Source organism: Chelonia mydas, chromosome 14, assembly GCF_015237465.2.
Source record: "Chelonia mydas isolate rCheMyd1 chromosome 14, rCheMyd1.pri.v2, whole genome shotgun sequence".
In the NCBI taxonomy this organism is placed as follows: domain Eukaryota; kingdom Metazoa; phylum Chordata; order Testudines; family Cheloniidae; genus Chelonia; species Chelonia mydas.
The window spans coordinates 23008340-23033930 of NC_051254.2; the positions used below are offsets into that span (position 1 = coordinate 23008340).

The 25591-nt window shown below is 47.8% G+C and overlaps 1 protein-coding gene across 3 annotated transcripts in view; it reads left to right on the forward strand.

The window, feature by feature from the left end:
- The window catches only part of PIK3R6 (phosphoinositide-3-kinase regulatory subunit 6), a 61361-nt gene that overhangs the window by 19510 nt on the left and 16260 nt on the right, over positions 1 to 25591 (forward strand). For 2 of the 3 annotated variants that reach the window (XM_037914253.2, XM_037914252.2), the window contains exons 2-11: positions 761 to 881; positions 8845 to 8928; positions 12636 to 12727; positions 17044 to 17112; positions 18285 to 18417; positions 20078 to 20147; positions 21189 to 21372; positions 22846 to 22993; positions 23853 to 23939; positions 25104 to 25560. In XM_037914253.2, coding sequence (XP_037770181.1) covers positions 869 to 881; positions 8845 to 8928; positions 12636 to 12727; positions 17044 to 17112; positions 18285 to 18417; positions 20078 to 20147; positions 21189 to 21372; positions 22846 to 22993; positions 23853 to 23939; positions 25104 to 25560 — 1337 coding nt within the window. In that variant the 5' untranslated portion in view covers positions 761 to 868. The remainder of the gene's footprint in view (positions 1 to 760; positions 882 to 8844; positions 8929 to 12635; positions 12728 to 17043; positions 17113 to 18284; positions 18418 to 20077; positions 20148 to 21188; positions 21373 to 22845; positions 22994 to 23852; positions 23940 to 25103; positions 25561 to 25591) is intronic. The other variant, XM_043527744.1, reaches the window with a different exon arrangement.

Below are 25591 nucleotides of genomic sequence, written 5' to 3' on the forward strand. Positions count from 1 at the left end.
GCGCACTGGGCATGGCTGCTAGGGCTTGCGGAGCAGGGGCACAATGGTGAGCTCTGGAGGGTGAGGGGATGGGGCAGATTGGGTGCACCCTCTTGCAGGGCCTGCTCGAGATAAGTAAGAGAGGCAGGGGCAGGCAGCCCTCACCTCATGGAGCAGATGGTGTGAGCAGCCCCACGTGCAGGCAAGCACCCAGGGTTCAGCCAGTCCTTTCAGATGGAGCCCAGGAGGTCTCTGGTCCTGGTGACACCAGCCAGGGCCAATCTCTGCTGCACCTGCACAGGGAGCTGGGGATTGTGCAGCAGGGGTGTCAGCAGGTCTTCTCCTGACCCCCTCCAGGAGGCTGCCACAGGCCTGGTCATGGAGACAAGCTTGCAGGTCCTGAGGAGATTCTAGTAAGAGACAGGCAGCTCAGTGGGGCCTATACTAGACCTCTCATGGTGAGCAGTGCAGATTGAATGCCCCGGAGACTAAAGGCCTCTCTCTGTCCTGAGAACAGGGGCAGCATGGGCAGCAAGAATCCTCCATGGCTCATTCAATCCTTGGCCCTTGCTGAGCCTGGAACAAGAGGGCAGTTAGGGCCCGTGGGCTCCCTGGTGGATGCTGAGCTCTCCTGGGAACCTGACCCTCGGTGCCCATTGTGGCTGCCCATTTCAGTGGCATCTCCCTATTTGTGCCCCGCTCCCTCTCTCATTTTCACACCTGGGCCGGTCTGATCCCACCTTCCTCTTAAGGTTTCACCTACATCTCTCTTGTTTTGCAGGCGAGAACCAGGACGCAAGGCCATGCAAGTGCTGAGTGAGAAGCTGCCACCTGCTTGCCCTGTTGTTCGAGAAGTGCTGAGACAGACACGTCTGCTCCCTGCCCATTCATGGAGAACACAGGTCTGTGATTGCCAGCAATGTCCCTGAGCGGGTGGGCTGAGGCAGCAGGGAAAGGCAAGCTGGCCAAGGCAGCCCTATGCGCTTCAGCAGAGCGAGAGGCTGGGTGAGAAATAAGTCCATCTAATGACTAGGGAGATTGTCCTGCTGAGCTGGTACTGCGGTGGGTAGCTCAGCAGTAACTCTCTCCAGTAGGCCCAGGGAGGAAAGATGGTGGTATGACTAAGGTGGAGGGTTGGCAGTCTAGGAGAAAGGCTGCTTGTAGGACTGGGTTCTAGTGCCATTTTACTTCCTTTCATTGTACCTCAGTTTCCCCCTGTGTAAAGTGGAGATGACATTTACCTATCTACCTCACAGGTATTAATACACTGCGTAAGCTGTTACTATCTGTGTGGCCGTAGCACCTAGAGGCCCCAGTCGAGATCAGGACCCCATTGTGCTAGGCACCACACACACACACAGTGAGAAGGAGCCTCTGCCCTGAGACCTCACAGTGAAATAGACAAGACAGACAAAGGAAAGATTATTGTCCCCATTGTACAGATGGGGGAACAGAGGCACAGAGAGACTAAGTAACTTGCCCAAGGTCATGCAGGAAGCCTGTGGCCGAGCAAGGGATTGACCGCAGGTCTCCTGAGGCCAGCTCAGTGTCTTTACAAGTCCCACTTACATCCTCAAAAGAGTATCTAAGTGGGACTTAAGTAATTCAAGGGCCTTTTGCTGGCTCTCTGCACAGGGCTGTTTGAGCCTCCAGCTTAGATTCGCCATTCAGATTTTATGACACTGGTTCCACCCAGTGCTAGAGCTGATCACACAAAGATTGCAAACATGGATATTTGTTTATAATGACAAAAATCTCTGGGCATTCAGAAATGGCTTGACCATTTTCGCTTCGGCTTCCTGAGAAAATTTGCTTTGGGCCCAAGACCAAACATGGAAAATTTCAGCCTGAGAAGTAAACGTTTGACAAAGTTATAAGCATCTGGGAAAGGCCCTTTAGAATGGAAAATGCAGCCTTAATTCCAGGATAGGCGTCGCTCCACGCAACATCTGTAATTCAGTTACAGTAACATGGTACGGTGAAGTGAGTGTTTAGCTATCGATCAGTGCTGTAGCTAGGACAAGGAAAAGAGGGATAGAAAATGCTGCATAGAGCCAGCTGGTTCATTACTGGCACATCCTTATGATTAACTGGAAAGCAAGGAGTACACCCCAGGTCATCCTAAGAGGTGTAGCAACCTTACTCATCTTCCTTAATCGAGGTGTCCTCAATGCAGAACTCCTTAGCAAACATATCCTTAGCTAAATTTGGTTGCAGTGTTGTTGTAGCCCTGTTGGTCCCAGGATATGAGAGAGAGGCAAAATCGTTCGGGGTCCCGGGGGGGCCAAGCTGAGGTTGCTCAATTCGGGCAAACTTCAAAGAATGGAACAGACAATTCCCAAAACTGGTAGATATTCCAATACTTAGTTTCACCAAGCCAGTAACAAAACAGCTTCTACAATTGGCTACACAGAAGCCAAAACACAGTTCCTTTAAAGCAGGGGTGGGGAACCCTTTTTTCTATCGGGGGCCACTGACCCACAGAAAAAAATCAGTTGCAGGCCACACACAGCCTCGCAGGGAGTGGGGGGCGGTGGCTTGGGGTTTCCCCTAGGCTCTAGGGTGGGGCCAGAAATGAGGGGTTCAGGGTGTGGGAGGGAGCTCCGGGCTGGGGCTGAGGGGTTTGGAATGCGGGAGCGGGCTCAGGGCTGGGATAGGGGGTTTGGGATGCAGGCTCTGGGAAGGGGTTGGGGTGCAGGAGGGGGTTCCGACCTTGGGTATGGGGTTTGGGAGTGGGTGTGCTTTCTCTGGGAGTGGGTTGGGGTGGAGGAGCGGGTGAGGGGTGTGGGCTCTGGCCGGGCGCTGCTTACCTCGGGCAGCTCCTGGTCGGCAGTGCAGTGGGGCTAAGGTAGGCTCCCCCGCTGCCCTGGCCCCTTGCCACTCCTGGAAGTGGCCACAATGTGGCCAGGCGGCTTTGTGCTGTGTGCACTGCCAGCCAGCAGCGCGCCCGCAGGCACCGCCCACACAGCTCCCATTGGCTGCGGTTCCCAGCCAATGAGAGCTGCGGGGGTGGCGCCTGCGGGCGCGGGTAGGCGCACGCAAACTCAGAGCTTCCCTGATTGCCCCTGCACCTAGCCAGGGGGCCAGATCAGGCCCACGGGTCGGAGGTTCCCCACCCTTGCCTTAAAGCAATGCAGCCTTGAGCTTCCTCCCAGACAGCCAAGTCAAATATGATAGGGATTACCAAAAATCTTGTTCATCATATAACAAGTTCTACTAATCCCAAAGGATCAGACACATTACCCACCAAGTTAATGAATATTTCAAATCCTACCCAAATACATGCTTACAGCCAATCCTTTAGTATCTAATATCTAAAGGTTTATTTATAAAAAGAAAGAAAGAGGTGAGAGTTAATATTGATTAAAGGAATCAAATACGTACAATAATTGCAAAGTTCTTGGATCAGGCTTGGAGCAGTGATGGAATAAACTGCTGGCTTGTTAAGTCTCTGGTTGCTTCCAAATGATTTGGAAGGTCCTCAGTCCCTTGGTTAGAATGCTCCCATTAGTCTAAGTCCATAGTCCAGAGCTCAGAGCAGGAAAGAGATAAAATGGAGATGTTTCCAGGGCCTCTTATAGCTTTTGCCATGTGGAGGGAACTTCACTGTCCCAAACAAAGCCCTCAGCACAGTTTGGGGGAAAATACAGGTAACAAGATGGAATTTAGTGTCACATGATCTAGTCACATGCCCTTGCATGCTTCGCTGAGTCATAGCAGAGGCTGTTACCCATATTCTAGCTAGAACTTCCACAGGAAGGTCCATCAGGTAGGGATAAGCCTCTTGTAAGGTCCAGTGTGAGTTAAGCGCTCTTTGATGGGCCATTCAGCTTGAATAGTCCCTTCACAATGTGCTGGCCAAACTAGAAGTAAGCTGCCTTGTGGGTGTGACCACAGAAGTGAACACATTTGAAATAGAGGTGTACAGGCAATATTCATAACTTTAGATATAAAAAGTATACATGCATACAAATAGGATAATCATATTCAGCAAACAATAACCTTTTCATTGACATCTTACGTGACATACTTTGTACAAGACTTGTTGCAATTATATAACAGTGGTAGCAACAATGATCTACATGGTCATATTTTAATCATATCACAGCACATGTTTAATGAGCCAACTTCTGTTAGTGAAAGAGACAGTCTCTTGGTCCAGTAACAGATACTACCTCACCCACCTTATCTCTCTTAGCTCAAGTGGCCTTATAAACCAACTCCTTAATTCAAGAGGCCTTCATTCACAGAAGCATCCTTAACTGAGGTGCCCTGTAGCAACTCTGGGGTAAATGTATGGGGAAAGGAGAATGGGAATGTTTGCCAGCTGCCAGTGTGGGACTGGGACACCCGATTCCCAGACATTTTCTTTTCAATGGGACTTGGGCACCAGATCCCGTTAGAGAGCTTTCGAAAAACTCAGCCCAAAATGTCCAGGGATCTGACTCCACTGACTGAACTGGGCTCGCTTCTGATTTACACCAGCGTCTGCGAGAAGGGAATCAAGCCATATTTGTAAAAATACTGAATGCGTTTTCCTCCAACCTGAGTAGTTTGGCCTTCCTCTAATGGAGGAATATAATAAGCTCTTTAGAGCCAGCGCTGTCTCTTTGTTCTGTATCTGTATAGCACATAGGCACTACTGCCATAGATTATTCTAGGCCAGATTCTCATTAATACTAAGGCCATGCCTACATTAAAAGTGCTTTACCGGGATAGCTATACCAGTATACTGTACTGGAAAAGAGTTCCTAGTGTGGATGCAGCTACATTGGCAAAGCTGCTTTTCTCGGTAGAGCTTATTCCGCCACCACTCCAAATGCAGCTATCCTGGCAAAAACAAAATTGTGTCGGTATAACTGCATCTGTTTTAGGGGCTTTTGCCGGCACAGATCTGTCAGTCAGGGATCACTTTTCCTCACATCCTTGACCGACATAGCTATGCTGTCAGAAGTCTGTCGTGTAGACATAACCACCAACCCCTCTAAGCTGCCAGAGTGGAGTAAAGGGACCTTAGTGTACATGAGAACCTAGCCCCCTAGCATTAGCCATTTTTTATGGGTCAGAATGCAAATATTTCAATTAGTAAGACAGGGTAAGTGAGGTAATATCTTTTATTGGACCAACTTCTGTTGGTGACAGAGACAAGCTTTCAAGCCACACAGAGCTCTTCTTCGGGTCTGGGAAAGGTACTCCTAATGTCACAGCAAAATGCCAGGGGGAACAGATTGTTTGGCATAAGTATTTAGCACATATTATAAGAGACCATTCGAGGTAGAATGGCCCATTAACCTCACCCACCTTGTCTCTCTAATAATCTGGGACTGACACGGCTACAACTACACTGCATACAATATTTCAACTGGAACTTTTGGACAAACACTATTACTTTTTTAACTTGCGTATTAGCAACTGAACCGATTTTACTGGAATTCCCTCAAACATTCACCTTTGGGTTGGGGCTAAGAATAAGAAAACCTTCAGTTCTCCCCCCCAAAATCTGCTTCAGAAAAGTTACGAGCCACTGAAAACAGAGGGTTAGGGTAGAAACAGCTTCTCCTCCTTACCTTGAGCATTGGCGGATACTGACAGGGACAGCAATCTATATGCACTCTCTAGTAAGAGGATCTCAAATTTCTCCAGATTATATGGAAATACTTGCAAAAATTGGCACTGGTTCTCTCTGAATAAGCCACTCTTAAACTGAAATTAGAATCTGCCCAGGGCTAACTGAGGTATACACCTAAATTTTAGGATTCAGAGTAGCAGCCGTGTTAGTCTGTATTCGCAAAAAGAAAAGGAGGACTTGTGGCACCTTAGAGACTAACAAATTTGTTTTAGCATAAGCTTTCATGAGCTACATCTGATGAAGTGAGCTGTAGCTCACGAAAGCTTATGCTCAAATAAATTTGTTAGTCTCTAAGGTGCTACAAGTACTCCTTTTCCTTTTACCTAAATTTTAGTTAACCTAGTTATGCCACTCAGGAGGGTGAAAAATTCTCCCCCTTGAGAGATGTAGTTAAGCCGACCTACGCCCTGATGCAGACACCACTAGGTCAACTGAAGATTTCTTTCTTCGACCTAGCTACCACCTCTCAAGGAGGTGGATTTACTGCATCGATGGAAAAACTCTTTCTATCACTATAGCAAGTGTCTACCATACAGCATACAGTGGCATAGCTGCAGTGCTGTAGTGTAAACATATCTTAAACTGATGACAGTGTGTGAGTTGACAAGGCCTATGATGCAGTCCTCAATGTACAGCACCACACTCTGCTGAATGAAGTACAGATTCTCTTCCCCACCACATAGGAGCCAGCTACATTTAGCATTTTGCCTCATTGCTTCCATTTACGAGCCATCACACTTTCCAACTGAGGTCAGGAAACCATAGCATTTTCCCGCACATACAGTCCACAAATAGTTCCCTCCCCATTCACAATTCCACCACGCCGACCCTTCTTTCACAAAGCCTGTCCCGGACACTCAGTCACCATTCATTCCACATAAACCACAAAGCGCCTTCTGCTCTAAAAATTAGAAACACCACTGTCACCGTCATCTTAGTCGTCTTCCTAACATGGTTCTGAGACCGTGACACCTACACTTACACACTGTGCTCAGCCTCCCAAAATCCACTCTGCACATTTGGCAGGAAATTTGGTAATTAAATTAATAATAAAGGAAATCCCAAGAGGATGGTAAATTTTGGCCAGGTTGTGTGTATAATTCTGTTGGGAAGAAGGTGAGAATGCTACTTGCTTTCAGTCCCATAATGTAAAATACAGACCTCCAGGCTGCAGTTCAGTCCATATCAGTGGAACTGGATGCATGTTATGGCCCAGGTTAAGAGAATGAAACTGTTGTATTCTGAGTCAAGGAATGTTTTGCAAACTCCATTCTGCATCTTCCTGTAGAGAGAGAAAGTACAAAGGCCCTTTGCAAAGAATTAAACAATGCAAATCTGAATTATCTTTCATTATCTTAATGCATTATCTCTTTTTAATTAATTAATGGATTATTTTAATGAAGAGAAAGGCAAGATGCCTCTGGGGTCCTGGAGCAGGATTTTTACAGCTATGGAATAAATGAGCTTTAATTGTTTCATCTGAAGATTATTTCTCTTCTTTCTCTATGCCTGCCTTCTCCCAGCTCTCAGCCAATTGGATCTAGATATTAATGACATTCACTAAGTCCCTGGAAGCTGGTCTGTGGTTGTCAGACTGACGTACTGATTTTAGAACAGCAGAGACCTTGGGTTTTGATTGAATTTATGATGCTATAGGGCCTGATCCAAAGTTCACTGAAATGAATGGGAGTCTTTCCATTAACTCCAATGAGCTTTGAATCAGACACCTGGCCCACCCTATTACTTTTACACATTTACACAGAACAGCTGGTCCAAACTTACTGTCCTCCTGGAAGTTCCTTGATTATTAACTTGATTACTAGATTTCCTGCCTAGTATTTCTCCTGTACTTAGCTGTTTTGTGGGTTGCTCCCTACAGAGCCCCCTCTATCATGGCTCTTAGTTCCCTATGTGTCAGAGAGATGTCCAAGGGGAATTCATTGCTTCCCTATGGCTCCTCTGTGTTTATAACCTGCCTAGGAAAATGGGGTGCTCTGAAGGTCTGAGACCAGTATGTGAAGGGTGGATGGTGCCAAGCTGAGCACAACGTATAGCTATCGATGAGTGTTGTGGTCTCAGAACTGTGTCAGGAAGGCGACTAAGATGTTTCTCGTTTTTAGAGCGGAAGGCAGTTTGTGATTTATATGGAAGGGTGACTGAGGGGCTGAGACAGGCTTTGTGGAATTGTGAATGTGGGAGGGAGCTATTTGTACATAGAGGGTAATATGTGGCAGGTTTCTTGACCTCAGTCGGAAGGCGGGTCTGCAGGTTGGCTCATAAATGGAAGGAAACAGGCAATATGCTGAATGCCACTGGCTCCTATATTGTGGGCGAGAGAGTGTGTACTTCACTCAGTAGAGTGGGGCAGTACAGTGGTTATTATTATTTGTATTATTGCCTAGCAGTGCTAGCCCGTCATGGAGCAGAGTCCTGTTGTTTTAGGGGCTGTGCAAACTCAGAAGAGAAAGATAGTCCTACCTGCAGAAAGCGTCCAATCTACGTGAGGAGGATATGTCTTTTATTTGAAGTGTAGTGGCTACACAGTGCCTGAAGGACATAGGCATAAAGGTAGGGTGAGGAGAACAGAGTTAAGATTTCTGAAATAACCTTAACTCTAAATTTCCTGACTCTCAAATATCAAATGTGTTAACGACACCGTTTTGACAAGGTTCCCTACAATGTATTACAACCTGAACTCAGTCTGAACAAGATTGTTTTGCTTCGTTCCACCCCACCCCCAAATTCTGAGCAGTTGTCATGATGACCATACTTCCTATTGCTGGCCGGCTCCTCAGCTGGTGCCAATCAGCATTGCTCCATAGAAGCTACACCCGAATGTGAAGATGTTTCTGTTCTTTGTTTACAGATGGTCTGTCACCAAATCATTTTTTTCCCTGCAGACCCTCAAAAATTCTTTGAAGAATTTCTGTTGCAAAAACTCTGTATAGACCCTTTGCTTCTTATCCTGCTGTGTGGCTCAGGGAATTCATAGTGTGGATTTAGCAGTTTAGCTGTAGTAACCATGTCTGAACATTTTGGCCTTAGTCTATTGAGACCATCTCTGGGGTTCCCCAGTTCCGTAACCTTTGTAAAATTGTGGCACTTTCTACCTACCCTAAATGAAGGTGATACAAAGTAGGCGCCTTATGCCTATGCAGCGAGCCACATGCCAGTATTTACCCACGTATGGCAGAGTTGTGCTGGTTGCTCATATCCTTTTCCTCCCTTTGCGCCAGAGGTGGAGTCGGACATTCTGCGCAGCGTGCGTGCCCTCCTTCGAGAACTTGACGGACACCATCATGCCTTCCAGGGTGAGCGAGGTAAGCTCTCTCAGCTGCCTGGCACTGTCTCTCTCCTGTTCTCTGTGCCTTAGACAAGGTCAGTGTCAGAGACTGCCCTGGCTGTTTGTTCTGATTTTGTTGGGATCAGAAGGCCCCAGGACATTGTTGGTGGAGTATTCTCCCACCGCACTCAGACTGAATCACTGGCAGATGCTCTACATTGTTCTCATCTCCTTGATGTGTGCACTTGGCTTGCAAGGCTGGTCCCAGAGGGACTAAAATTTTCAACCAACTTTTGGTTCTGGGCACCCATTTCTCCTACTGTGAAATCTTCTTACTATAGCTACTCTGTATGATGCTTCCAAAGCAGCTCTAGCCAGCCTCCTCCATCCTCCTTCAGCACAAGGTCTCCAATAACCTTCATTAATCTGCAGGGCTGGATGATTAGACCAGAACATTGAGAGACGGAGGTCATAGGTTTCATTCCCAGATACGTCGCTGAGTCACTGCATGGCTTTGGGCAACTCGCGGAACTTCTCTGTGCCTCTTTTTCCCCGTCTGTAACATGGGAACAAAACCCTTTTTTGTAAAATGTTTTGAGCTCCTCAGCTGAATGGGGCTATTTACATGCCCCAGTTATGGAGAGTTGAAACCTTGCACTGTCAGTCAAATAACTGGTTCCAGAGCCTTAGCAGCCTGAATTAAAATTAAAATAGATCTTGCTGGGGATGCACAGAATATGTTACCGTTAATTAAAATTAGATCTGATCCTGAATGAATCCTCAATCTCTGCAAAACTGAAATATGTGGATTTTATCCTTGTTACTATTGTACGTTATCAGCAGCGAGCATTTCAAAGTCTGTGACGGCAACCGCAGTAATCTGAATGCTCAATAGACAGTGAATCTGTATAGAGATGTGATGATGATAATAATAATACTCCTCTGCCCTTCTGTAGCCCCTTCCTTCCAAAGATCTCAAAGGGCTTTTTACCGTGAAATCATTACACACCCCATCTCCTCTGGGACGCGGGCCTGTGTTGTCATCTCTGTTTTATACCAGGGTAAAATGAAGCTTAGAGCCAGAGCACCTTGTTTGCTGTAAGAGACAGAATCAAGTATAGAACCCAGGAGTCCTGATTCACAGTGCCCTGCCGTAACCACTAGGCCACGGGCCAAAGTCTAATCTGTTACTCTGGTCGTACCAGAAGTCAGCACAATTACTCCAGATTGGTGTTAACGTAACTGAGCGTAGAATCTGGCTCCATGACTAATTGTTGTCAGCTGCTTGGAAAATGAAGACCATAACAATCTCCGCTTGCAGCTTTCACAGTGTGTCCCCAGGAGTCTGTCTGTTAGTGTTTGTCAATCAAAACGGGTACGTGGAATTCTGCCACTAGATGACGCATGGGGCAGGCATTCCCAGCTGCTGCTTGGGAAGGTGCATAAAGGACGCCGTCACATCTCGAGCCGGCAGTCTGAGCCAGAGGGGCCCAACCACTGCCCTATCCGGTGCCTTATTGATAATATTCCAGCAGCCTCATTTTCTTACCACGGAGCATATTCCCATTGCCCTCATCTCTGTAATGGAAACCGTAGGTCCCAGCATGCAGTGTTGCAGCTGGGTCCAGGTGGCATTCTGCTGGGATCAAGACGGAGCCCTCATGTGCTGTGACCTTTTGTCTTCTTGGATGCTGCTGCCAGTTACAGACCAGGACTGCCAGGGAGTGCTGTGTTCTGTAACGTCATGGGGAGAGCCTGGCAGGCAGGCTGCTGTTGAGCCATCCCATTGTTGCTGACCAAACCCACATCTTTGCTGTGCAGTGGCTTCTGCCTTGGAGCCGTGAGGAAGCAGTTTCGTTTGGCCAGCCACATGGAGCATGTTTCATGAAGGCCAAGACTATAACAGGGTTCAAAAAAGAACTAGATAAACATAGGTGCTGGAACTAAGGGTGTGGGGGGTGCTGCCACAACCCCTGGCTTGAAGTGGTTTCCATTATATACATGGTTTACAGTTTGGTTCAATGGCTCTCAGCACCCACACTATACAAATTGTTCCAGAACCCTTGAAGATAAATTCATGGAGGATAGGTCCATCAATGGCTATTAGTCAGGGTGGGCAGGGATAGTGCCCCTAGCCTCTGTTTACAAGAAGCTCAGAATGGGTGACAGGGGCTGGATCACTTGATGATTACCTGTTCTGTTCATTTCCTCTGAAGCACCTGGCATTGGCCACTGTCGGAAGACATGATACTGGGCTAGATGGACCTTTGATCTGACCCAGTGTGGCCATTCTTATATTCATGGATTTATCCAATCCCGTTTCAGGGATTTAATTACAATTTTTACAAAGCAAGGCACACATAGCTCCAGAGGGGTAGTAGTGAGAGGGGGACTCGTCAAACCCCCCCCACATACACACACACTTTGTGCCTTGGCCCCGGTCACTCGGAGATTAGAATTAATGCATGGAGGCAGCCTGCTCTTTCTTGGTTTCTCTCACTGGGGCGCCTCAGCCTTCATTTAAAAACCAAGACCAGACCAGCTGTAACCAAGGCGAAGTGTTTGTGCATAGTCATCTCTTCATCACTGCAGTGTTGTTGTTGTTATTTTGTGTATCTGTAGCACCTGTGAGCCCCAGTCATGGCCCAGGGCCCCATTATGCTAGGTGCTGCACAAACCATGGGAAATAAAAATGACTGTCCCTGCCCCAGGCGCTTACACTCTAGGTGTTGCCAACTCCCATGATTCTGCTTCCAGTCTCACGATATCTGTTGTTTTCCTTAGAGCCCCAGCTCCTGGGATCAGGAAATGGCCTTGAGACTCTCTGCTACAATTGTTTTAAAACAGTCTGCTTCCAGCCATTACAGTGGCAGAGACAAGGGTGAAAATGTAACCCCACTACGAGCTAAAGGCTCAAAACCCAGCAAGCAAATAAAAAGAATCCACTATTTATACCTGGCTGAAAAATTATGCGATTAAAAAAAAACAAACGGACTTTCTGATGATTTTTGATTGCTTGGGGTTGATGATACTGTCCTTGGCATGAGACTCTGCACTGCTACCAGCTCTCTCATGTGCACGAGTACTGACAGCGCTGCCAAGGCTAAGGCGATGGCTCAGAGATAGCATCTCTCGCCATTGAAAAATGTGTGCAGTGTTAAGTGTGGGAGGCTTCCGTTGAAGCCCTGGGGCTATAACTGCCCGTCAGAGTGCTCCGGGAGGTAAGACTTATCCATGCACAGAAACTGCACTGCTGTAACTAAAGGTTTGTTGTCTGCCTGGGGAAACTCACCACTGTAATTACAGCAGTATAGCGCCCCCATGCGGACACACTTATTCCAGAATAAGTGTCCACATGATGGGTTCTACCAGTATAGCTATTGCGGTATAATTGTACCAGTATATGTATGCCAGTAAACTTCCCCCTGGAGGCCCTGTCTACACTTAAAAGGGTTTTTGTCAGCTTACAGCTTGTAACTATAACCCCTAGAGGAGATGCAGTTTATACCAGCAAAAATCACAGAATCATATAAACATAGGGCTGGAAGGGGCCCTTGAGAAGGAATTGAGTCCAGCCCTCTTCGCTGTGGCAGGACCAAGAATGCACGTGCCCTAAGTCAGTGGTGGAGCCAGACATAGAACTCAGGTCTCATGGCTTAGTTCCCACCCCTAGATATCCTGGTGCACTCCCTCCTTAGCACTGTTTTCTGCTGGATGACCTTTCCCTTGTTCCTGGTCTTACAGGGATGCTGCGCTGGACCTTGCATAAGAAAATTGATCGGAATCCCCTCAACAACGCCATCTTGGTTAAAATCCTGGTGAAAGAGCTGGAAAGGGTAAGAAGAGAGAGCAATGTCTGCCATTGGTGCCTGGTACCAAATCAGTCCAGGTCTAGCATACCCATCTCATGGCTTTATATGGCCTTCCTTAGCATGGCATCTCTGACTGGGTCGCTAGGCCAGTGCCCTCAGTGGCCTCTTCCTGCTGTTATGGATGTTGCTGGGAAGGAAGATCTCAGCCATCTCTGGAGCTCTGACTCTGAGCACAGAGATGTTAACTGCACAGCTCAGTGCCTGTGATGGCCGAACCAGGGGGCATTGGAGGCTGGAATTATTGTGGGGGCTGATCTGTGTTTCTGCTCTGCAATATTTCCTCTGTCGCCAGGGAGAGAGTGTGGTCACCAGCCTCATTCCTGTAATTTGGTGGCATGCTGTGAACACCACAATTTGGGGAAGCTGTGTAAGTACTTCAGTGGGTGGGTGGGTCCAGATAGCAATCCACCAACTGCCTTCCATCACACTCCTCCCAGGGACCCCAGCTGCCCTCTCAATTGCCATGGAACCTCCTCCCCAGCCCCCATGACCTATCTCCCTCCATGCCTGGAGGAGGAGAGCAGCAGGAGAGTCACCCTTAGCAGATTCACCACACTGCTCCATCCTGGCCTCCAGCTGCTCAGTGGGTTTATCACAAGGACCTGATTTGTTTGGTGTCACCTGAATTAGGAAATACAGTGCTGTGGTTAAGGACAAATGTCTGAATGTCTGGTAGCTTAGAATTAAGGTGCTACAAGAAGCTGTATGACTACTCTGTGTCAGGGCCCACCTATGCCTAGATCATAGACCTTCTTCTCCACCCATCTGACCTACACATCACCACCTCTCCCCACAAGCAGGCCGCTGATCAGATCACAAACTGTAGGCCAGTTCCCTGTCCTGTTGAGGCTGAGAAACCCCAATATCTCACCTCCTGTTTTTCTCACCTCCTGTTTTTTGGGCGTTCAAAAAAGAACTAGATAAATTCATGGAGGATAGGTCCATCAATGGCTATTAGCCAGGGTGGGCAGGAATGGTGTCCCTAGCCTCTGTTTGCCAGAAGCTGGGAATGAGCGACAGGGTCACTTGATGTTTACGTGTTCTGTTCATTTCCTTGGGCACCTGGCACTGGCCACTGTCGGAAGACACTGGGCTAGATGGACCTTGGTCTGACCCAGTATGGCCATTCTTATGTTCATCTTCTGGCACAAAGCCCAGCATACCTATAACAACTGACACTGCGTCCCCCGTTTATAATTTAGCTGCTCTATACCCTCCTGTACCCCTAGAGCGAACCCCGTCTGCCCTGCCTGCCCTTCCCAGGACTGCTTGGTCCTGGAATGCTGCACTACTACGCAGCCATTTTCCTCTCTCCTTATGTTACTCAGATAACCCACCTCCAGCTCCAGGGCCTGGCCTGCCCAGTCTGTGTAGTGCTGAAGCCTATGGGCCAGATTCTCAGTAACACTGAGGCCTAGTCTACACACAAAAGGTGTACTGCTCTAACTAGACCAGGGCAGTTAAAGCAGTACGACTTGCCCCAGTGCGGGTGCAGCTAAACTGCTATAAAGGTGCCTTATACTGATCTAGCTTATTTCTGTAGGGAAGAGCAATAAGCTATATCAGTATAAGGTACCTTTATACTAGTATAACTGCATCCGCACTAGGGACTGTACCAGAAAATGTGTATTGCTAAAAAGTCACCCCACTAATTGAAATAGCTAAACTGGTAATAAATGTGTGTGACCAGTGTCAAGGGTCCTTAAATGGGTGGAAATGCCCCCTAGGTTACTCTCCCTGACGGAGCTCTCCCCAGCCAGTACAGAGCTGCTCCCAGGCCCTGGCTTGGGGGCCCCAGGGTGCTAGGAGCATGGCTGGGGGGCAGTGCTCTAGGGCTATTCTCCCTGAGCTGGGTGGCAGTGCAGGCTGCTCCCCATGGTGTTCTGTCTGCTCTGCAGGCTGGTGCAGTGATGGAATGAGGCCACAGATCCCTTCTCTTTGTTGCCCTTCTGACAGCCACAAGGCCTTAGGCAGGGGAAGGAGGGGGCAGAAATTCTTTGCATCTGCTTGTCCGCCTACACCCACCCACACAAACACCCGCAGTCTGGCTCCAAGTGTTTATCTCTGTGTATAATGATCTCAGATTTCCGTGCCATGGTCACGTTGCGGTGGCACTGGCATCTGATTTGCCACTGCTGCAGCCGCTTAAGCTGGCTGACTGACACTTGATGCCATCTCTTTAGCAAGGGTTGGGTTCTGGCTCTCTGCTTATAAAATAAAGGTCTCGGTCTGAAACACAAACCACCGCATGCTGCTTGCCAGAGTGAATGCAGCAGGCACCTTATCTCAGTGATCAGAGCAGATACAGTGAGCCCTCTCCGTTAGCAGAGGCTAGGTGTGCTTCCTGTTCCCCTCCACCACCATTGCTGAGTTGATCTCCCAAAGGATGGCTGGCAGGGAAAATAGCAGGCAGGGGAAAGCAGAGAATGAAAAGGTGTAGAAATGTCTGAGAGCTGGGGAAGTGTAAAGCGAGAGGGGTCAGCTGGATTTGTTGTACACCTGACTGGTGATGTGGCTGCAGCTGATTTTGTGCTTCTTCACTGACACACAGAGTCACTGCTCCTTCCAGGTTGTTAAGCCATTTGCACTAGTGCTGCAAAGCACAGCTACCGGAGTTTGCCACAAGGATCAAACCTGGCTCTCCAGTGTGGAAAAGCACAAGCCCCTGCTGTCTGACCAAAGGCAGAATGCCTGTAGCTAGCCCATAGTAGCAGACTGGATGGTTGCTGTGGCAGGCTACTAGCCAGAGACATTAGCACTCACACTAGGCCAGGGTGTTATACTTGCATTGGGCACTAGGGTCTGTGAGCCTTTCTAGGGGAAATAAATCTCCTGTTTTTTTTCTGGGGAATTTTCTCTTTTGAACCCCTGACGGTTGGCAGCCCTGGCATTGGCTGTTCAGCATTGCTGCATAGAAGCTACTGCTACTCCAGTAGCTTAACGTTGTAGTTATGTTCCTGAAAAATGCTACTTTAAGCGAAACGATGTTAAGCAAATCCAATTTCCCCATAAGAATTAATGTAAATGGGGGGAGGGGAAGACTACAGTATAAGTTTTAAACAAACAGTTTAATACTGTACAAAGCAATGATGATTGTGAAGCTTGGTTGAGGTGATGGAGTCAGAGGGTGGAAGAGGGTGGGATATTTCCCAGGGAATGCCTCACTGCTGAATGGTGAACTAGCGCTCAGCTCGGCTGAGCCCACAAGTGTTAACACATTGTTAATATAGCCTCACACTCTACAAGGCAGCAGGAAGGGAGGGAGGGGAGACAGCATGGCAGAGAGAGACAGAGACACACACCATGTTTGTGTGTGAGAGAGAGATGCGCATTGCCCCTTTAAGTACACTGACCCTACTCTAAGTACATTGCCTTTTAAAGTAGATCAGCAAGTTGAGACAGCAGCTGCTGCCAGCAAGCTCCCTTGGTCCTGAGCCCTCCCGTGTCCCCTCCCCCCCATGGAGATCGGGTAAAGGAGCGGGTGTGTGTGGGTGTGTGTGGTAGGAGTGTGGGGGGAGTGGGACATCCTGACATTAGCACCCTTCTTCCGCCCCCCCAACCCCCCCTCCCAGCAAGCAGGAGGCTCCCGGGAGCAGCTCCAAGGCAGAGGGCAGGAGCAGCACATGGCAGTGGGGGAGGGGCAGCTGAACTGCCCAGCAATTGGTAGCCTGCTGGGCGGCTGCCTCACAGGGAACTTAGGGGAGCGGGGAGCTGATGGGGGGCTGCCGGCCCACCCTGGTTCCAAGCCCCCACCAGCTCGCTCCAACGGGCTGCTCTTCCTGCAAGCAGTGGACAAAGCAGGTAGCTACCAAACAACATTATAAGGGAGCATTGCGCAACTTTAAACAAGCACGTTCTCTAATTGATCAGCAAGTAACAACGTTAACCGGGATGACGTTAAGTGAGGAGTTACTGTACTGTGTTGCAAACAAAGAGAGTTCTGTCACTGGGCAGTTACAGACCTGGCACTTGAAACCCCCTTAAACGATATAGGAAAGACTCTTAAACGATATAGGAAAGACTGTAACACACACACTGTGTTGTGTGTCTCCTCAGACATTATCTACGCATCTATTTGGACTGAGAACTTGGACCAAGCTGGCAGGCCCCTGCATTTCTGTCTTGCTGAAATTCATGCTTTGTGCCTTAAAAGAGCAGGGTGTGCTCAGCATTTCATTTGGGTTTCCTTCCTCTGATGCAAATACCACTCAATTGCTTCACCAGTCAGCAAGTCATTAAGCAGCATGAGCTTAAGTTAACTGTTTGGCTTGATTTTGCAGGCAGAAAAAGGAGATTATAGACATTACATCATCCCCCTGCTTCATACATTAATGTACACGCTAATAAAGGTAAGATCTGCAGATGGTATTTAACAGTTCAGGGAAATTCAAAGCTATGGGGCCTGGCCCTGAGATCACTTGCACCCAATTTATAGCAGAATAGGTAGTGTAGCCATGTGGACAGTGTATTAGTAGAGGGTACAAGAAACCTAGGTTCAGTTCCTGGCTCTGCTAATAGGTGACTTTGGGCAAGTCATTTCCTTCTCTGTGCCTCAGTTTCTCAACCTGTAAAATGGGAATAATCATGCTGACCTCCTTTGTAACGCACTTTGAGATCTGCAGATGACAAGCACTATATAAGAGCTAGGTGTTATTACTAGGTGAACTTAAAATCAGACCCACCATTCAGTCAGCCATGTTGTACCTATTTATAGTGTTCAGATACATGTATAACTACATAGAATATTTTCAAAAATGTTGCCTGTGTAATATGGCTGGATCAGTTTTTCTGCAAGAACCTTAAATTTCCTAATTTTGTGCATTTGAATTCTCAGCTTGAACGACATGGGATGTGAAATAAATAGGGTTTAAACCGGTCACCTCGAGCCAGATTTTTAAAGGTATTTAGATGCAAAGGTATAAAAATGCAAATAGGTACATAATGGGATTTTCTTATGTGCTTAGGCACCTAAATGCCTTTAGACATCTGGCCCCTGCAGCCTTGCAAGAGGGTATTTCTAGATCTCTGCAGAATTTCCATTACTTTGTCTAGTCTTAGGGTCAGATGCAGGCCTATCGACTTCAGCTAGAGTTGCATCCTTTAAACCAAAGATGAAGTTGGTCCTTAATCTTAAAACAAAAAGGAGGACTTGTGGCACCTTAGAGACTAACAAATTTATTTGAGCATAAGCTTTCGTGAGCTACAGCTCACTTCATCGGATGCATTCAGTGGTTCCACTGAATGCATCCGATGAAGTGAGCTGTACTGTAGCTCACGAAAGCTTATGCTCAAATAAATTTGTTAGTCTCTAAGGTGCCACAAGTCCTCCTTTTCTTTTTGTGAATACAGACTAACACGGCTGCTACTCTGAAACCTGTCCTTAATCTTGAGTCCTTGCATCCCTGAGCTGCTTGTTTCTTATGGCTCTCACATATGGTGAAGAGCTTCCCCCACAGGGAGCCTACGTTTAGGCTGCTCCATCTCAGCTGGGATCTTGTTAACTGTTCCTTTCCCATTCCAGGCTCCCTGCATTTCAGACGATCTCTATGAAAGAGTGTATGACTTCTGTAAAAAGCTACTAACCCTGCCGAAACCTTACTGTACCATTGGCTTGGACTACGCGTTCCGGTTAAAAACAGAAAGAGTGGCACCAGGTTTGTGGAATTCATGGCATCTCTCCCGTGGCGTGGGGTGTAGCTATGAAATGGTGATGTCTTTGCTTTAGTAATTATTTACGTCCCCAGAAGGGTGATGGGTATTTTCTTTTCACTGTGTCTTTAAATGTCTAAGAGGTCCTCTTGTAGGCAGCGAGTGCTCCCATTCTGTTCTCTGAATGGCTGCAGCACAAGAGACTGTCACACCATGCTCTCTTCTCCTGGAGACCTCAGCCTCACTTTGAGTGATGTGGGGAAGGAAGCAAAAGTTCCTTCTTCACAGAAAGGAGGAGAATTGTGCTTAGAAGAGACCCTCTGTGCCCAGATCTCAAGGAGACTCACCACCCCTGTGCTATCACTATTATGGGGATTACAGTTGTGCGCAGAGGCATTCACTGAGATTAGAGCCGCATTTTGCTAAGTTATTTACTATTGTATTACCAGTAGGGCCTGAGAGCTCCAGTCATGAACCAGGATCCTGTTGCGCTAGGCGCTGTACAAGCCCAGAACAAAAAGAGAGTCCTTGCCCCAAAGAGTTCACAATTCCAATAGACAAGATGAAGTGGTTTCCCTGAGGTTACGCACACGGAGTCTGGAGCAGAGCCAGGAATGGAACCCAGAACTTCTGAGTCCCATCCCCTAAAACCAAAAATCAACAATGGAAATTGGTCTGCAGTGGAAATACAATGGGCCCAGCGGGGCCAGTCCAGTGCTCTACAACAGTTACTAGTGACAGACTGTTATAAAACCACACAGTAAACCCATTCTCCTTAGATCTGTATCCTGCCATGAGAAATCTCCATCAAACCTAATCCTGCAGCCTTCCCAACGTTTGCTCTCTCATCATCTCTTTTTATGAAAAGCAGATGCTAAATACTAAAGAGCCAGTTAGTGTCTTCTGGAGAATAGGTGTGTTTAGAAACAATACTGTTGAAATCCTGTATTTTCAGTTTTCTCTGCCTTATTTGTTAAAATTCTTATTTATGGGTTTTTTCCTATGGCTTCCATCACCGTCACATTAGAGCACCAAACAGGCCTTCCCACCACGTAGAGATGTATTATTCCCGTTTTAGCTGCGGCACAGTCTCTGCTGAAGAGTTGGGAAGAGAACACAGATCTCCCAGAGCACTACTTTAACCACATGACCACTCTCCCTTGGCAACAGCTGAATGGGACGAGGATCTTTGGGGCAGTTTCTCCATTGCCTTGTACCTTGGGTCATCATGGACACTGCAGCAATGGGAGTGGAAAGCACCACGATTCCGATGTGGCAGCAGTTTGCTGTGACTTTGTGTTGACACAAATGATGACACAGGGTAAAAGTCAGCAGCGAATCAGGCCCTTTCTCCTGCATCTGCTTCAGAGTCCACCCCCTAATTTGTAATCTAGTCAGCAAAAGACATGAAATACAGGCAGTGTGTACCTGGGATTATCCCTAAACAGAAGGTGTTTTCATGTGTTCTAGCAGAATTCCCTTTAGATTTTTCCTTCTTTATTCTGGGCTATATATACGCATGCTTGATTCTCCTCTCACACCTGCTTTATCATCGTGTAGCTCCACTGATTTAGCAAAGTTACTCCTAACTCATGCCGGGGTGAGAGCAGGATCAGGCCACTCTCTTGTTACTATCTGTTGCATATGCATATTTTTATTTGTTAGGAGTGTTATACCAACGAATGATTATTTCTGAACAAAGTCTGAAGACCGACCCATATCCTTATCAGGAAAGGTACGTACTGCCTGGCATTTTAATCTTGCAACAAAATTTGTCCCTTTACTGCATACTGGACACAGCATTTAATGGCACTGGGCAATACTATCAAAAATCTAGCACAGAACTGGAGCAAAATCAAAGCCCTGCTAGTGGTATTACAAAGCAGAATACAATAGATGTCAGTGGCATCTCAGGTTTCTTAAAACAAGCTTGGTGTCAGGATGCCGGTGTTTTACTGACTATTCCAGCTGTTTTTCCACGCCCCAGGAGCAGGGAGCTTCCCCTAGACAGGTATAGAAGCACAGGAAGTATCTGCAGCAGCTCTGTTTAATTGAGCAGAATGATGCTGACCCAAAATATTCATTCCAGTCTGAGAGTGCGAATAATTACTATGAGCCAAATTCAACTCTTGGGTAAGAGGGTGCATCTCCACTGGCTTCACTTGAGTTAGAATCATAGAATATCAGGGTTGGAAGGGACCTCAGGAGGTCAACTAGTCCAACCCCCTACTCAAAGCAGGACCAATCCCCAATTTTTGCCCCAGATCCCTAAATGGCCCCCTCAAGGATTGAACTCACAACCCTGGGTTTAGCAGGTCAATGCTCAAATCACTGAGCTATCCCTCCCCACATGTTGTATCCATGTACACCAGGGTTGAACCTGGCCCAGTGGCAGACAATTTTCTTCTCTGAACCTCTGCCTGAAAGATTAGACCCAACATGGGAATAGACCCAGCCATACCAGAAAAAGCCGATGATCCATCTAATCTAGTACCTTGCTCCAGATGGGGAACAATGCTGGCTTCTTCAGCAGGTTTTAATCCCTTCATTGTGCAGTGTTACACCACAGGATGAATTTCTTCCTGACACTGGCTGGTTGACAGCATAAGCCCTGAAGCATTAAAGTGGCAGCCATCACCTTGCATTTTAGATGTACAATGGCATGCCTTACCTGCCCTCCCAGTCTTCATTGACTCCTACCTTTTTGCATACTCTGCTTTGATAACCATATTCATTTATTTTATGCATCTATTTTTTCAACCCTTCATTTCCACAGAGTTTTCATATTTGCAGATCCAGATTTGCTCTCCAAGGCTGTATGCAATTCACTAGTCACTGAAGTCAAAGCTGCTCAGATGTATCAGAATCCCAGATCATGCATGTGCTATGTGATAACACGTGCTGTGCAGGCAGCTCTGGGTGAGGACTGTGATGTTGAAAGTTTCCAGAGGATCCTTCAGGTAATGGCTTACCTGCAACTTCATATCACCATGAACTTGACCCACGTTTATGTGGGGCCAGATTCTCAAAAGAGCTCTGCTCTCATTTAGGCAACTCAATGAAGTGAACAATTTCTCAGAAGCACTCAGCCCCCACTAGCTTCCACTGACATAGAAAGCAGATTTTGCTACCTTTACACATATTGTAGTTCCAGTGAAGATGCGTGATTTCATACAAATATACAGTACATGTGTGCGCGGTTTAGTGTACTTTGGTAGCTGTGAGCACTTCCATTGTGCATTTGAAAGTTGGACAATAGAGTTGGTCAAAACACAAACTAATTATTTTTGCAGGACACTTGCAAAAAATAAATTTTAGGGAGGCTTTTTTTCATTTTCATTGAAATTTCCCACATTTGACAAAAACTGAAACCCAAAATTGAATTTTTTTTTTCAGTTTTTGAAAACTGTTCAGGTTAAAAGTCCACTTTTCATTAAAAATATTTGGTTTTCCATTTCCAGGTTTGCCTTGAAAAACCAGGCAATTGACTTGAAATGAACAATTTTCCCTGCAACTTTTTGTTTGAGATGAAAAGCCATTTTCTTGTGAAAAATATGTCTCAATGGGAAAATGTCCTACTCTCCTGAGTAGCCTTTTTAAGGGAGCACTGGGGACCAAGCATGATAGGCGTGGCCAGTTCAGGCCCGTTAATGGAGCCCAGCAAGCACTGTTTATTTTGAGCCCTCCATCTAACATAAACCTGGAGAAGGTCTCTCGCTTAGGGGCACCATCATCCCCTACAGAACCCTCTTCCCTTCATGTCCCGTTGGGAGCTGTTTCAAGAGCCCATTTGCTCTGCCGTTGAGTATCTTGCCCTCACTAAGGCCTCCAGCATGAACTTCAGCAGCAGCCTCTGCCTTGCAGCCGATGGAGCGCATAGCTGGCTTAGAGTAGGACCGAATAGTTAGTCTGTCTTCCTCCCAACTTGGCACCTCTGCTGCATTGGTCTGTGCAGCCTGCCAGAACTGGCCCCAGTGTTAGGGCGACAGTGTGTCAGAGGGTACGTCTACATGGAGATAAAAAACCTGCAGCTGGCCTGGGTCAGCTGACTCAGGCTCCCAGGACTCATGCTCTGAGACAGAAAAATTTGCTATTTAGACAGGCTCAGACTGGAGTCCAAACTGTGGGACACTGGAAGGGCAGAGGGTCCTGTCTACACTGCTATTTTTAGCCCCGTAGTGTGAGCCCAAGTCATCTGAGCTGGGCTCTAAGACTTGCTGCCATAGGTCTGTTTGTGCTGTGTAGATGCACCCTGAAAGTTTAATGCTATTTAATGGTCTCTTTTATTTCAGCAGCTGTGAAATGATGGGGTTGGACTTCAGTCCATCAAAACGTAGTGGATGTTTTTTAGTCTCCCCCTTCCATATGCCTTGCCCGTGTAGTGTATCTAATATTCATACCCTTGAGTTATTAATAGCACCTCTCTGTGACAGAATAAGCCCACAGATGAACTAGAGCACTGTTTCCGGCAAGTGGTGGCAGCCGTCGAGTGTACAGGAAGTGAGATGAATGCAGACCGTGGCCGGCACGCTGAGAGGCTGGAGAAGATCTACAGCATGGTGTTGAACTCCTCAGCAGGAGGTAAGTACGCTGTCTACACCAAAAGCATAGGAATCAAGGGGCTGGAATGTCCAATGAGGGCACCAGTCCCAGGAACAGCTGTGGCTACTGAATTCAGGGCAATCTGAGCAGTCTCTGCGGTTGACTAAGCTTTCCTGAATCCTAGCAGTGCATGTTCACCATTTCCAGAGCGACTGGGATGCAAAGGCCTTGTGTACACACTCAAGTGGCACTACTCTAACTACGCCAGTACAGTTAAAGCCTACAGCCCTTCTAGTGCGGATGCAGTTATACGGGCATTTACAACTCGGTATAAAGGCGTTATACAGGCATTTACAACTGGGGTATAAAGGCATTTACAACTAGTATAGCTTATCCCCGTATAGGACAGGGAATAAGATATACTGGTATAAGGCACGTTAATACCATTAGGCCATACCTGGAGGGTTCCAGGATGTACATGGGGCTCTGATGAACTGTAGGGACATATATTTGAATTGCAGTTGATTAATTGCTGTGCATGCACAGTGCCGCATTTCTGATGCATTGATGAGTAATATTTTTTAAAAGAAAGTCTTATTTAAGCCCCCGATGCCATGGGACGCTCTGCTGTTTTGAGCCTGGTCTAAAGCTTTATGGAACGGGTGAGAGGGTTAAGCCGCTCTTCCCATTTATGAGCTGGGCCCCTGGGCAGGTTGGGACTTAGAAGAACTCAACCTCGAGCAAATCATTGGAGGGTTTTTCCAGTGCAGGTGTGTGGGAAAATTGGTTGCTCCCTCACGTTTAATGGGCAGTTTCTTTTCATCTACCAAATTGCTGGCTGAGCTGTACTAGGTGCAGATAAGGACCCCTGTTAACCGAGTGCTTCCCCTTCCTGTAGGAGGCAGATCACCAGGAGGGCTCCACGGCAGCCCGCTGCCCAACCCAAATATCAGCTTCCACTTGTGGACCGACGAAGACCAGCTTTGTGAGTGCCCTTAAGTGACTGAAATGAAACTCTGATGGTGTCTAAGTCTGAGAAGTGTTTGTCAAATAATGGGTTGCAAATTGTCTCAGATGGTTGCGAGGCAAGTTTTATTTCTCCTGGTTCCAGAGCAGGGGATCGGCAGCACAGTGTGTTGCGTTAATGCACTAAGGTTTCCTGTCACAGGGCGGGGTGGCCTTTTAAGGGAACTGGGCTGAGCAGAGGAGGCCAACAAGCAGCTCACTTAAGGTGGGGGCTGCCGGGAGTAGAGAGGCTCCTGCAGAAGAGCCAGGGTCAGGGGAGGATGCAGAAGCGGGGTCTAGCCACCTAGGTGGAAGACCTGGCTGGAGATACGGGCAGTAGGCAGTAGGATGGGCCAGGTTTACCTGCTTTGATGCTGAACTGTGTGTGTAAAGGTAAAGGTATCCCTGGAGAAAGGGACTGAAATATTGACACTGATGGAGAGTCACTGACACACTGGGCTGGCTTGCACATGAGTGTGGTAACTGAGGCAGAGGCAGAGTCCTGTGCTGGGTTTGGGGTGGCCTTGCTCTATTTCCTTGTTGAGGATTTGGTGAGAGGCTATTGGATCGTTGATTTGACTGGCAGATTCTGTTTGGGAAAGGCCCACAAGTGGGATAGCAGTGAAGATCCGCAGGGCCAGACTTAGCTCTATTGGGAGAGGTGTCTGAGGTCCCAGGGCTGGAGTAGCAGGAGCAGCTACAGATCAGGACTGAGGTGCATTGTCATGCCTCTGTAGGGGTAGCTGGTATGACCCCCACTTGCCCAGTGCCTGCCTGTGTGGTATGGGGCTCCCCCGTTTCTTTTGGCCTCTCTTCCATGACCAATGAAAGGGCACACTCCAGATGTGAAATGCAGGGAGGCAATGGGGTTAGTGTTTGTTATAGTGGAATTTCAGAAGACAGAGGGGCCAATGTTCAGATTGTTTGGCCTGGCCCAAAGCCCACTGGAGCGAATGGAAAGACTCCGCAGACGTCACTGGGCTTTGGATCGAAGATGTAGAGCCTAAAGTTAGGCATCTAAATCCAGCAGTTGGCACCAAAACCAGTGGCCTGAGCACCTGCAGCTCCCACTGGCCCGGCCTGGGGATGACTCCCACCTGCGTACCTGGCCTTCATCACTTACGGGCTTTCCTCCCCTGCGCAGGGAAGGAGCTGGTGCTATTCGTCCGCCCGCTGTCACAGACTTGTGAGCAGGACTGCCTGAGCCAGGAACTGGACAACTTTGAGATCCAGGACATCGTGTCTGACTGCGACTACTGCGAGCAGACCCGCTTCTCCGTGCTCTCCACCGATAGTGGCATTGAACGGGACCTGCCTGCGGCAAGCGAGGAGCTGCTGCCGCCCGGTGGCACTGACGTGGAGCATGCCAGGCTCCAGAGGAAGGGCGGCATTAAGAAAAAGGCATGCCTTTTGGAGAGCATGGCCTTGCTGCAGAGCAGCTGCAATGGCCCAGGGGCAAAGCAATCTGGGAAGCTGCACAGGAAGTCTGACAGCAACTTGGTGCCCATGCCTCACTTCCACAGACTGTACACTGCCCGGATTGTGGTTCTGGGGGATGACAGGGTTTTGGGGCGACTGGCCCAAGCCTATTACTCACTGAGGTAAGTCTACAGCCTCCTCTGAGGGGAGGCG